Here is a 13,749-nt window from a genome sequence, read left to right on the forward strand (position 1 = left end):
AGAGCAGACAGGCATTTAGGTTGATGGCACAACCAGAGGAAATGATCCAGAACACACACGGACAGATCAGGTCAACATTTCATCATTATTATCATCATTATCATCATCATTATTCTGCATACCATCATTGTTTTAAATGTACCATGTAGTGTGATTTTTACCCTGGTATTCCTCATAAATAACTAGTGCATTGTCTGTAGAAAGTTGTAGAAAGTGACCTGTTTGCAGCGATGCTGAGTCTCTGAGGCTGTACAGGGCAGGAAGCAGTGTAATTATGTATCATCTAATTAATGCATGATGGCCTTTCTGTGTACTCTCTGATGCCTCCACCAAATCAATTACTGGCATTACCACCAGGGGTGGAAAGTGACTGTGTGGTTTTTTTTTTCAATCTGTTCACTGATCCTATTTTGGCATCAGCAGATATTTGGCTAACTCTTTAAGCCAGTGAATGTCCAAAAAAAACAAAACAAAAAACAAAACAATTGTAATGTAGTAGATAGGCAGTTTTGTGTTTAAGTTGTCAGCACGTGTTGATTTCAAAATGCATTTCTTTGTAAAAACAAAAACTGTTAAAATTAAACACGTGTAAATATTTGTTCATTGTTCATTTATTATTAGACACCTCAGTCCACAAATGTGTTGCATTGTATGTTTACCTGTAGAGACATGTTCATTTACATGTTCAGCTGACCTCCTGTGCTCCTGTGACTAACAGACTCTTTGGGTTACGTTAATGGAAACACATTGTCTACAGTATTTTCCCTGTAATCAGTACCAAAATTACAACGGTCCTTTCAAGAAACATCTTGGAAATTATTATGGACCCATGAAACAAAGCATTCACATATAAGTTAAGTTTTTCTAAAATATTAAGCATTTGGAAAGCCAGTAATTACAGAGGTGTTTGTTTGTCATGTAATCATTAGATGATTTTCCATCTTAGCTTGAGATGAACTAGTTTTGCTGAATAGCCCAGTCTGTGAAGGAAACTTTATTCAAAAACAAAGGACAAATCATTTCAGCCAATCAAAATCAGGATGCCTTAAAGGCTTTTTCATAGTGCCTCAAAATAATCTTCCAAAGAGACTTTTTATCTTTGTACTTTGACTTGAGTAGATTTCAGTGCAGGCGATTCTCCTTCTATTTGAGCAAAGACATGTTGAGAGTAATTCATCTGGAGTGGCTGTTCTGCCATTGATTACCTCCCTCTGCCCTCTTGTCCCCTCAGCTGGACAAGAGTGAGGTGGCAACTCTAGGCCTACCCTCCACTACCAGCCATGGAGGCTCTGACAGTAACATCAGTGCAGATGGAGCAGGATCAACGTCTGGGATCATGGCCGGAGGTGCTGAGGGTTCGGTGGCCGGCGAGCCACAGCGCACACGTGCTGCTCTGGAGCACCTGCAGCAGAAGATCCTGAAGGTCACCGAGCAAATCCGCGTGGAACAGGAGGCCCGCGACGACAACGTTGCAGAGTATCTGAAGTTGGCCCACAACGCAGACAAACAGCAGGCGTCCAGGATCAAGCAGGTCTTTGAGAAGAAGAATCAGAAGTCAGCACAGACCATCGCACACTTGCACAAGAAACTAGAGCACTATCATAAGAAGCTAAAGGAGATAGAACAAGTAAGTGAGAGAGTATGTATGTGCAGTTAGTTAGTATGTGCACATGACATCCATGTGTTGCTGTTTCTCTACTGTGAGTGTTTTGAATAATTATCTCATGACTGACACAAACAAGTGTTCTATATTTGAGAGGACAGTTGTGTCCAAATATAGACTGATGGTTCTCACCTCCTAACACTTATTTAAACCAATGCATCATCCTGTGTCTCACCTAATTCTCTACAGGGCCTGCTCTCCTCATCTGTCTTCCTGCAGTTTTGTCCCTTAAACCTAATCACCTCTCTCCTACCTTTGAGATCCTCCACTTCTCTGCTTCCTCATTTCTCTTCCCTCTCTACAGAATGGACCAGCCCGGCAGCCTAAGGATGTCCTGCGGGACATGCAGCAAGGATTAAAGGACGTGGGGGCTAATGTTCGTGCTGGAATAAGTGGTTTTGGAGGTGGAGTAGTTGAAGGGGTCAAAGGTGGTGTATCTGCCCTCACTCACACAGCCGTGGTCTCCAAGCCAAGAGAGTTTGCCAGTCTTATCAGGAACAAGTTTGGGAGCGCAGATAACATCGCTCACCTAAAGGACACACTCGAGGACGGAGTCGGGGGTCACTCTGAAGACACCCCCACACCTCGTGCGCTAAGTGGAAGTGCAACTCTGGTCTCAAGCCCAAAGTACGGCAGTGACGACGAGTGCTCCAGTGCCACATCTGGCTCCGGAGCAGGCAGTAATTCTGGTGGGGCCGGGGGAGGAGGGGGCATGTTAGGACCAACAATGGGGAGTCCCAGACTTGACGGGCACCACCACCACCACCATCACATGCACAGCTCTTGGGACTCTCTGCTCGAGGGCCTGCAGGAGATCAAAGCCAGCCAGGCACACATGGAGGACGCAATTGAGGACATGAAGGGTCAACTGCAGAGCGATTACTCCTACATGACACAGTGCCTGCAAGAGGAGAGATATAGGTAGAGATCCCCAAAACACTGGCAGTGACACACAACCAGGGTGTGGAGCAGTACAACCCTCACAATGTAGAATGGCAACATTTTTTTTTTTTCAATATTGTAAATGTATCCTGTGCAAGAACCAACAGTGCATTATACACTTCAATATATATTCAAAAAAGGCTAAACAATTTCCTCAAACTGGGCACTGTAACTTTTAGCAGATGTTTCTCAAACAGAACCAAATAGTGCTTTTGTTGGGGACTATTTTTTGCTGCGGCTTAATACACATTTGGTCATTTAATGCCTCAGGAAATGTAAAATAAACTTAAAATAAATTACAGTGTCCCTGTCCATTGTAGTGAAGGAACACGGCACCCAGTACAACGGTGTGGCTCACTGATGTGTTCTCAGTAGTTTTCAGACACAAACGGAGGTCTGTGGCACAGAGCTAACACAGGCAATATGGGACTTTTGAGACTATTTAAGAATTGAAGTTTGATTTTCCCATGAAATTTTTTTTGTGATTCCTAACAGGATTTTTGTGTGTGTTTTGCACTGTAAACTCAGGTATGAGCGACTTGAAGAGCAACTGAATGACTTGACAGAACTGCACCAGAATGAAATGACCAACCTTAAACAGGAACTCGCCAGCATGGAGGAAAAAGTGGCCTACCAGTCGTATGAGAGAGCAAGAGACATTCAGGTGAAAATCTGCTACATTATTGTTCCTTAACTTAAGAGCAGCCTGGAAAGCAGCATTTCACTGCCCTCTCCGTTTGAAAGTTTCAAACCTGCTTAATCTCTGACCACCTCAGACATCACTGCTGTCTGTCAGTAAAAAGCTGATCAGGAAAAGAGGTTACAGAGTATTGAAGAAATATGGTGTGGTTATCATGTGGTTTTAATCCTTGTGTTGGTTTGTTCACTCAGGAGGCTGTGGAGTCGTGCCTGACCCGCATCACCAAGCTGGAGCTGCAGCAGCAACAGCAGCAGGTCGTCCAGTTGGAGGGAGTGGAGAACGCCAACGCTCGAGCTCTGCTGGGCAAACTCATCAACGTCATCCTGGCGCTCATGGCCGTGCTGCTGGTCTTTGTCTCCACTTTGGCCAACTTCATCACCCCGCTGATGAAGACCCGAGCCCGGGTTGCTGCCACCGTCCTGCTGACTTTGTTTCTATTCGTCCTGTGGAAGCAGTGGGACTTTCTGGAGCTGTGGCTGATGCCTAGCTGAGCTCCCTGCAAGAGACTCCAGAGGGGACCAGAGCAGAGAGCTACAAGCTGGTTTCAACTCAGTCACCACCACTAAAGGATTCAGAGACTGAAATAGAATGAGAGCTGCTGCACTTGTTCCCTTTGAGTTTAAAGTGGGAGTATCTGAGGACAAAACATGGCACGTTTAGTTGAGGACAGGGCAAGATCCAGCCCACAGACTGTGTTGAGAGGTGTTTACAGTGAAAATTGACAAAAGACATCATCTCATCTTGCCCAAATCTATTGCTGTTGATGACCAATCATCGATTGCATTGCTGTCACCAAAAACTGAGTTTCTTGCAAGACATCTTTGGATCGTCTTTTCTAATTATTTATGATACCAGAATTACAAAGACTAGAGCAACTTATAATGACCGTAAAATGCTGATCATGTTTGCTGTAACCTTCATGTTGAAGCTTTAGTATATTTGAGAGGAAAAGGTTTTTTTTTCATGAATGTTATGTGCTCATGCATGTCCTCATATATGCACTGAGATGCATTTAGCTGGCATGAGTTAACATTTCGTTAATCACAAAATGAATCTTCTATAACTGCCATTTTGTTGTCACAAATACAGTGCAGATATTTTGTATTCAGTGTCATTCCTGGTTTGTTTCACATCCCAGTCTGGTGTTGGAGCTTTTAGACGCTTTTTTTTTTTTTTTTTTTTTTTTGTCTTTTTTTGAAGTCAAAGGAGCAGTTAAAAAATGCTGATATCTACTAACATTCACCATAATAATTCAGCTATGTAAAATCAGTACTGTTCATAAATGCTATTTCATTACCACTGTAGAACTGCTACTATCCACAGTGTCAAAGTAACTGGCATGTCAAATTGTATCAAGGTTTATATCCAGTTTGCAAAAAAATAATTATTGCTGTTTTATTAAATAATGTGAGAAATAAATGATTTCATATATTAGGCTGATCTTGGATATGTCCTTATCATCCTTCACTGAGAGTGAATTAAATTGCTTTTAGACTCAATAAGTATCATCTTACATAACTTAAGATCTAGAAATAGTGGTGCCATTTTCTAATAATGCATTCTATATAATGGCTTTATTAATAATTAATAAAGTGTTTACTAAAGCTATAAAGACCATTTATAAGCTATTAATAAGGACAAATGTGTTGCCAGGTTGTGAAAAAGCCCTTGACCAATAGGCCCATATGGATGCTTTTTGAAAAAGGTCTACAGTGTAACTTGACAAAAATCCATTTAGCAGCTCATTAAACATGTATTAATGGTTTACCAACATTTGCAACTGTAATATTACCAAATACAAAGGATAAACCCCGATGACAGGGATTTTTCACAACCTAGAAACCACAAAAACTGTATTAATGTATTATTGCTGTTCTATAGCCCTGGTCACAACTGAACCCTTAAAGAGTGCCACATTAGAAAGCGGTGCTGAAATAATAATTCTATAAGTTTATTACTGAGTTTAAAGCAAATTGTTAGCATAGTCACTTCATTTTATAAAAGAAACACTTCATAATAAATACAATAACTAATATATTGTAATAATTACATGAGCATGAATCTGCATGACTGCTGACTTTACATAGTGTGATCAGCAGTTCAGAAACTGCTCTTTGGATAACAATACTAGAAATTTGTTAGCTTGCTAAGCTACTGGAAGGGCAGCAGAGAGGAGTCATAAAGCCAGTGAACTGATGTTATGCAGAAAAACGTGCTAACTTTAGCTAACATTAGCTACCATATGCTACTGGTCATGCCATACCAAGTAAGACTGTGGCAGAAAAACCCCTAAGTGTGTTGTGTGGAGCCACAGTGCATTTTATTGCTATTGAAGACCACTTTTCCTTTATTAGAAGAAGAACATGCTATTTTGTTTCTCAAAAGTTTCTTAGTGTTGCTTTAAAGACAATAAAATGCCAACAGAAGTAATTAATAAAATCAAAGAATCAATACTTACAATACACAGTGAATTATTCTACAGTGATTCAACAAAACCTCATCAGTGAAAATGGAGATAGGGGACCAATTCTCTGAAGAGAAGAGAAATAATCCTCTGAGATTATTTATTTAATACCCCCTCATCAGCAGCATCTTTGTCTGGTCCAGATTATATTTATTCTAGGTTTCGAATCTTTAAGAAAGCATCAGAGAAGCAGAATTAATAGGAGGCCTCAGATCCACTGTGGATCCATCTGCTAATCCTGTGGATTATTTCAGTTCTACTTTACTGTCTCTTTTATGATGCTAAACATGTGAATGTTATGCACACAGAACACGTACATGACCTCCTATAGTCTTACTACCTTAAATGCTGTGGGCATGTGGATGGCTAAATGAACACAGCACAAACATGTTTCAAATTTGTTTTGTCTTTTTAATAATTACTGTCAGGCAAAACCCATATGACCATTACATTTATGACAGGTATTCTTACAGTACAAGACAGAACTCAAGGGGATCAGAGCCAGTGGCATGGCCACACCTGACCACTAAAAAGTAAGACATTCATCGTCATTAGATTGTTCCAACTTTTACATAGAGTTCACAAATGTAATTTGCATTTGACTCGTATCAAACACAACAGTTTATCTTGATTACCTAGCAAATTCTAAAGACCTTGATAGAAACAGCAGAGTAGAAAAAAACATTGTATAACAAGCAGAAGAATTCCTGATTTTATCTTAATTTCCTGTCAAGATGCAAGATGTACAATATATTGCTTTCAGGTGCTCAACTCAAAATGGGTACCCCAAGTCTCCCAAAAACACATTCTTCAGTATCGCAGTCTGCCCTTTAACTCGTCTCCCACCTCCTGCAGTTAAAACACAGGTGCAGTGTCTCCAACCTGGGCCCAGACTAGTCTAACCGTTAAACCACAGGGGGAGCTGCCATTTAAAGAAGTTACAGGAGCTAAAAGATGAACAATCACAAAGATAGGACCAACAGTAATAGCCCCTCCTCAAAAGTGCAGCTTTCCAACACGCATCTTTGATCAAGCGTCGGAAACTCATACTTTTTGCTTCTTTTCGTGGAAGTGAAACACAGAATGACTACAAAATAAAACTAAAACAAAAACGATTCCTGTTCACTGAGAGCGCACACCGAGGCCTCGAGCCTAAGACACAGTATCCAGTCACAGCAGTACAATTGAGGAGAGGACGTGGTGAAAATACAAATGACACGATGAGTATTAAAAGTTTTCATAACTGACATTTCACAATAATTAAAAAAGCTGAACAGGAGGCAACATAGAGCCTGGACTTTAGTTGCCTCTGTCACTCGATTCCTTTCATTCACATGTAACGGTGCAACGATGTTGAAAGATGTACCTCCCATAATATTTAGTGCATTCAGATCAAATGTACAGTTACATATAAAACGCACATTATCAACATTATTGTGAGAACTGCTCCAAAACTGCTCCAAACTCCAGACTCTGTGTTGCCTTTGAATGTAAAATGCTGTCTCAGGAGAGCGCCTGGTTGTTTCCAGACTCAACAGACATGAGCCTGATTGTTTTTAAAAACATGGACACACAACTTGGTGTTCAGCAGGACAAAGTCGGACCTGCTCCCACAGTCTTCAGGCCATAAACCAATATGCTGGTCTAACAGGTGGAGGAACCTGTGGCCTCATTTATGAAAAGGTTTTTGATTTCTTTTTTTTTTTTTTTTTTATTAATCAAACATAATCCAGAACTTCCCATTAGGAAATTTTTAATGAAAATCCACTAATTGTAATTACAAAATTACAGTATGTAAACAATTATTTTAATCTTTCTCATCTGGATTATGCTGCTAAAATTTTCACCTTGAGTCATGATTGTGGCTGTCCTACTGCCCTCATTGCCATCTTTTTTTAGTAAATCATTTTAAAGTGATTGTTTAATGACATCTGGGAAAACATCAGAGAACGTTTTCATAAATGCAGCCCTAAGTTACCACGTGCAGGTCGACATCACAGCGAGAGGTACCTAGGCAGACCTCTGGGTATAGAAGAGAATATAGGCCTGAGTGTTGCACACTTCCTCCACACTGCAAACCTTCATCTCAGAGTCATTACAGTGGACCCAGAAACCTGGAGATAAAAAGACAAAACTGGTTAAGAATGCAACAGGACATCGGGACATTATGAGATGATGCGAAACAAGTCTGTCCTCTTCCTCACCTCCTTCTGTATTGTAGCAGTATGCGGTGTAGTGCCCTGAGCCGAAGCCTTTGCCATGATGCATAACTACAGCAGACAGATCGTAGGTGTAGCCTCCTCTGTGGACAGAGTGACCTGAGCCTGTGCAGCAGTATGGTTTGATGTTCAGAACCTGGTCAAAGGCCACATGGACGCCGATTTTCTCCCTATGGTTCCGTCCTGACCATCTGCCATACAACAGGGACTAGTTAGTGTCACCAGGATTTGTAAGCCTCATGATAAAAATAAACTCTCCTGTACTACATGACTGATGTCGAGAACAAACAACACTGGGTTTCTCAAAACATTTTAAATACTTAAGTTATTTAATTTTAAGTAAACATTATTAAAAAAAAGACAGCCAGTAGAGAAACTTGCCTGAAGCGTTTGAGGTGCAGCCGTAGAACCTGAGGTAAGCGGTAGATCAGAAGCTGCTTACATGCCTCTGACAGAACTATGGGTTTGTGAGACGATTTCCGTCTTCTTTCTGACAAACCATGAAACAATAAGGTGATAAGTTAATCAACAGAGGACTTCAAATGCATATTACTGAAGTGATGTGTTGTTCTAGTGCAGAGATGACACACTTCCTTACAGTTTATCAGGCTTTGCAAACACAAAGAGACATTTTTTTGGCTTTCCTAAAAACTGACATCTTTGTTTTTGCGTCGGTGCCTCCTTCAAGGCTTTCAACAAGTGGCCTAACACTCCTCACACCACCAACAAGTCACTGTCCTCAGCTGCTACTCAGTCACTGGCTGAGGAGATGGACAGGAGAAGAAGAATGTGGCCTACATTCAGAGGCACAGACTCGCAGTCTAAGTGGAACGAACATTTCAAAATGCAAATCTCAACAAAATTTAATTTGAATTCTTGAAACCAGATTTAAAATGTCAGCTTCAAGACATAAAAAAATCCCATTCAAAAATAAAATTTAAAAAAAGAATTAAATTTTTGCTAGTTTCTTCTGTCACTGATGGTTTTCACAGAGAAAGCTCAGTTTCCTTTTATGATGTAACTTTTGTATAAGTGTGGAACATTCAGATCACTGATGATTAAGAAAGCTGTATTCAGATGTGATTTAAAACTAAAACTGCCCATGAAGCCAAATCAGATTACACAAAATCTGGTGCATTTAAACTATTTTCAACTCGCCCTGAACTTGTTCATGATGAATTCAGATTTTTCTGTGGGCAATCTTAACAGGAGAGAACTGAAGTACAGCCTGTTCCCAGAATACCTGCTGTCTTTGTTTGGTAGCGTATGAAACATTGTACTAACTGTTGCAGTGGTTGCAGGCATAGATGCTGCCTTCAAGAGCCTCCATCTCTGTAAACTTGGACAGCATCTCTGTGAGGGTGCAGCTGCGCTGGTAAGCTGTAGAGCCTGAGCCTTTGTCTATGCTGTGATATCGCTCTGGAAACTCCAAAGACAAATCCCAGAATGGCTCAACTGTGTTAGACTTGTGCTTACAGGACAGACACGTCACCTAAAACAACAACAACAACAACAACAAAAAACACTTAATTTCATTTAATTTTAGAAATTAAATGGATTTTTTTGAAGCATTACAAAAACTTCACTTTTTGCTAAACAGAAAATATCTTTGTACTAGAACCTAGTACTTTAAGTGCTAAAAAAAAAATCAAAGTTCTGTTGATTCTTGTCATTGAGGTGGAGAAATTATCAATATTAGAAGCCATTTGGCTTCATTCTTCACTGGTGAATGGGTCTTTAGTTTACATTATCTTTATCTCAGTGACTGATTATATCCACGTTTTGTGAATTACATACAAGTATTATATGTTGAACACTGAATTTTGTGACAATATGGGCCAAGACAATCATGCCATAAAATTTAATTATTAGTGCATTTCTGGGACACCAGCAGTCTCACCTGGCTGAGTAGCTGCCCATGAAAGATGGTGTTAAGGACCTTTAGTACTTGCTTGGATAGTTTCCTCTTTGTGATGGGGATAACTATCCTGCGTTTGGACCCCTCTGTGTCCAGCTCCTGCTGCACCTTGTCCAGCAGCTCACACAGGAACTCCTGGGCGTCCTGCTGGTCATAGCCTCGGAAAGCTGGGATGAGGTTCCACACAGAGTGCAGCATGGCGAAGGGAGATACCAAAGACCACCGTCCTGACCACATGACCCTGAAAAGTGTATGCAACTCATGGCACAGGGACATCTGCTGGCGGGTGGAGCAGCGAGGCTCCTTGGGCTGGACCAACTCTGCAGCCTGAGGGGAAGGCGGAGCACTTTCTTTATTGCCCACTGGCAAATTCCAACAGCCTGCCTTCCCCATACGTCCAAGAGGGCATCCTGACAGTGCTGTGTTACCACTGCTGACTACACCTCCTGTTACTCCCTTCATCCCCTGGGAGTGATTAGTCTTGGCCAGCAGCTCCTCAGTCTCACACAGGTCCAAAGTGAGAAAACACTCCCTGAATTTCTGCAAGTGGCTTAGCACTTGCAATATTGAGTTCATGTAGCATGTGTTCCCCAAGTTGCGCAGACCAGTGACACCTGGAGCAGGTCTCCGGCGGGTTACCGCATGTGTGGAGTAGTATCTCCTCAGTTTAGCAGCTCTGCCATTCTGAGGAGCCTTACGGGACAGGGTTAGAAGGGAAGGCTTCTTGGGAGGAGGAGGTAGGCGTTCTGGAGGGTCGCGAAATTTGCGAGGAATGAGTGTGATCGTTGAACGTGGCGCCTGAGTAAGAAGCCTGGCACTCTTTCTGGGAGGTACATTGCCAAGCTCTTCCATGAGTCTCCTTTTTACCTCTTTCTTTTGTCTTCTAGCTTCCTCAAGTTTCTCCTTTCGTTGATTCTCCAGCTCCTGGTGTTTGCTGATCCACATCTGAAACATCTTCCCTAGGAGTGCTTTCCTCCTGTGACGTAAAGCCAGCTGCATGGCGGGCTGTGGCCCACCTTCCCCAACCCAGGGGGTACACTCCCCCCCAGTCGAAGAACGCAGTGAGCGTCTACCTGGACTCCGAACAGTAGAGAGTGCCCCTCTGAGGAGTTTGAGGTCTCCCTCTGCGTTATCATTGAGTACATAGTCTCCACAGGCAAAGCAGAAGACATCCAGCTCACGCACCTCCATAGCCAGTGGGTGGTGTGACTCCTGAAAGTGTTTGAGCGAGTGCTCCTCCATGAAACGTCCACAGGCCACGTGGGAGCACTTGAGACAGGCCCACACTGAATCGGTGGTGCTGCAGTCCACACAGTGCCATTTTTGTGGATTGAGGATAGAATGATCGTGACCCAGACGAAGGCGCCCCACGTGCTTACAACGATCCATCTCTCCAGATACACATGTGGCCTCAGTGATAGGACACACGTCCCGTAGCCAAGCAGCAACTCATTCTGAGGTAAGTTACAGGGGAAAAAAATAAAGTAAGAACGCTTATTATGGGGTACACATTATCTTATAGCCAGCCTTATTCAAATGAATAAACCTACTAACAATGTACTGTGTACAAAGTGACAAAATTAAAAGGTATACTTACTGTAAATGTAGTTTGCTTGATCAGGTTTGGGACAATACATCACAACATCTGCAGAGAACTCAACAGCAACCTGCTGCTTGATCACCCATGCCCACGGACACCACCAGCACCAAGAGGAACATTCTGTGAAATCGGGATGAAATCTTAGCAATAAACTGTAGTTACATCAGAACTTTTTCTATTAATAGAAGTTTTTCTATTAAATAACAAAACATATGAAGGCTTTTGCTGAGAAGGCTGGTCATCCCAAAGCGACACCACCACAAAGGCATTCTCCAAAATTTCTGTTTTGAAAATGTAATATTCACAAACGTATAATAATTTGAACACTTTATTAAAAACAATTCCAGGCCTTGAAAACTGAACATGGTTGCAAAACATCTACACAAGATGATGTGTCACAGTTTGACTGTGATTTTGCTTTTGACTCTGTGTATAGAACAAAAATGGGACATACTGTACACCATGTGTAAAAGACACTTGATGAATGTGAGACTTTGAGCAGACAGTTTCTCACAATGCCTTTCTTCCCTTGTGTGTTCAATGACTCTTAGAAGTTTTCCCTTGGCTAGTGTAGACCTGTATTGAGACCACTGTATGTAATACTGATTTCTACGAATAAATGTAACTTGACATTTCATTGGATAAATAGTAGTAAACCACAGGCAGTCGTTGGAGTTCAAATTAAAACAGTATGGTTATTATGGTGCAGCTGGTTCCTTAGAAAATAAGCAAATAAAATTCATACCTGGACTAGTGACGTTAAAGTCATATTCATCGAAACAGAATATGATGTGCTAATTTCCACAGAAATAAACATTAAAAGTTCTTAGGCAAACTTAGAGGCGTGAACGGTAATGGCTGTCTGTCCATTTAAATTTTGTGGTTAATCCATGTAATTGTCTACCTCACCAGTACCAGCGCTGTGCTACACAGTTCCTCTTGCTTTTTGTTTTCCTCTTTGTGTAAATCACCCACGACTTTTAAAACTAAAATTTTAACCAAAAGACACCATTAGCTTGCAAGACCGTGCAACTGGTTCCCAGTTAGTTGCGTACCCAAATCGTGGTATGTTATGTTGTGCTATCGACCCTGCATGTTAACTACATATTAACGCGTCTGACGCTGATATTCACAAATCTTATATTATCCCCACCATCTCTCTGTCCGCGTATTAAAGCCTCTTGTCTGGCTTAGACTGGCTGGCTCTTAACGCCATGCTAAGCTACTCCACCATCACCATGTTCAGCCAGAACAAAGACCAGTCAGAGAGCCACTCTCCAGGAACATCCAACAACTTTGTTGGTCTGAGGCAGCCCAGCAGGCAATAAGTTAGCTAACGCCGCTAATCGCTAGCTCCAGCGGCTCGGCACAGGGTCGGCGTTGCCCAGCCTTTTGCCGTCTCTCGCCAAATAACCTACTTTGTTAAACACCGATTGTTCTCTTGGCACCAAGCAGCCAACACTTATGTTGTTAGCTTGCCATAGTGGCTAACGTTAGCTACACGGCTAACGCGTTTGCTGAGGACAATCGAAGTTAACCTAACGGTTGTTGTTGGTCGCTAACGTTAACTAACGATGCACTGCTTAGCTCGCTAGCGAACTACGCCGTTCAGCCGTTTAAAAACTCCCCGGTGACATTCACCGCAGAAAGCCGGTTAATGAAGTGTAACGTTACACTAACGCCGGGCCTTATGTTTGTCCCTCGGTACATTTGTAACACCAGATAATGGAAAAGCTGGGTAACGTTACCATCGCCAACCTCCATCCATCCATCCGGTACACTCAGAGCTGCTTGTTGTCCTCCTCACAGATTGAACAACCCAACTCCCGATCCGAGCCCAGACCCCGCTGCTCTCATTGGACTGGGACTAAGCGGCAGCCGGGCTCTCATTGGTGGAGTGGCTGAACAACAGGCAGCAGGATGGACCGTCCGACCGTCCACCCACCGAGGCCACATGGAGCAGTAACCGAGGCTGGACTGCAAAATGAGCAAAGACCCAGTGTCCCCGAAAGCCCCATGTCCACCGAGAGTAAGTTGGTTTGTAGTAATCTGATAAAATGCATTTAGGGATGTGAAGTTTTCAAGCAGAGTCTTGATTGTTCCTGGTGCTCCAGCTGTCATGTGGGAGGGAGTTGTTTCAAAATCTAGACTTTAGGCCTCTATTACTATAAATACTGTGATTCAGTAAATACAGGGTGAAGCTGGTGCCAAGCATTAATCCAGCACAAGGCTGTTGTTTGGAA

General features: G+C 42.2%; 2 protein-coding genes across 3 annotated transcripts in view; one reads left to right on the forward strand and one right to left on the reverse strand.

Moving 5' to 3' along the window:
- tmcc2 (transmembrane and coiled-coil domain family 2) overlaps positions 1–4,461 on the forward strand; it is a 5,412-nt gene extending 951 nt beyond the window's left edge. Inside the window, exons 2-5 of the mRNA XM_041033573.1 lie at positions 1,232–1,627; positions 1,968–2,584; positions 3,134–3,269; positions 3,497–4,461. Coding sequence (XP_040889507.1) covers positions 1,232–1,627; positions 1,968–2,584; positions 3,134–3,269; positions 3,497–3,796 — 1,449 coding nt within the window. The 3' untranslated portion in view covers positions 3,797–4,461. The remainder of the gene's footprint in view (positions 1–1,231; positions 1,628–1,967; positions 2,585–3,133; positions 3,270–3,496) is intronic.
- usp49 (ubiquitin specific peptidase 49) overlaps positions 1–13,530 on the reverse strand; it is an 18,850-nt gene extending 5,320 nt beyond the window's left edge. Inside the window, exons 1-7 of one of the 2 annotated variants that reach the window (XM_041033553.1) lie at positions 13,255–13,530; positions 11,504–11,626; positions 9,889–11,360; positions 9,273–9,480; positions 8,370–8,478; positions 8,051–8,179; positions 6,107–6,109 (exon numbers count right to left, since the gene is read on the reverse strand). In XM_041033553.1, coding sequence (XP_040889487.1) covers positions 6,107–6,109; positions 8,051–8,179; positions 8,370–8,478; positions 9,273–9,480; positions 9,889–11,295 — 1,856 coding nt within the window. In that variant the 5' untranslated portion in view covers positions 11,296–11,360; positions 11,504–11,626; positions 13,255–13,530. Of the gene's footprint in view, positions 1–6,106; positions 6,110–6,166; positions 7,884–7,973; positions 8,180–8,369; positions 8,479–9,272; positions 9,481–9,888; positions 11,361–11,503; positions 11,627–13,254 lie in introns of those variants that run through there. The other variant, XM_041033550.1, reaches the window with a different exon arrangement.
- Between the last annotated feature and the right edge of the window lie 219 nt (positions 13,531–13,749).

Source organism: Toxotes jaculatrix, chromosome 3, assembly GCF_017976425.1.
Source record: "Toxotes jaculatrix isolate fToxJac2 chromosome 3, fToxJac2.pri, whole genome shotgun sequence".
Classification (NCBI taxonomy): Eukaryota; Metazoa; Chordata; class Actinopteri; family Toxotidae; genus Toxotes; species Toxotes jaculatrix.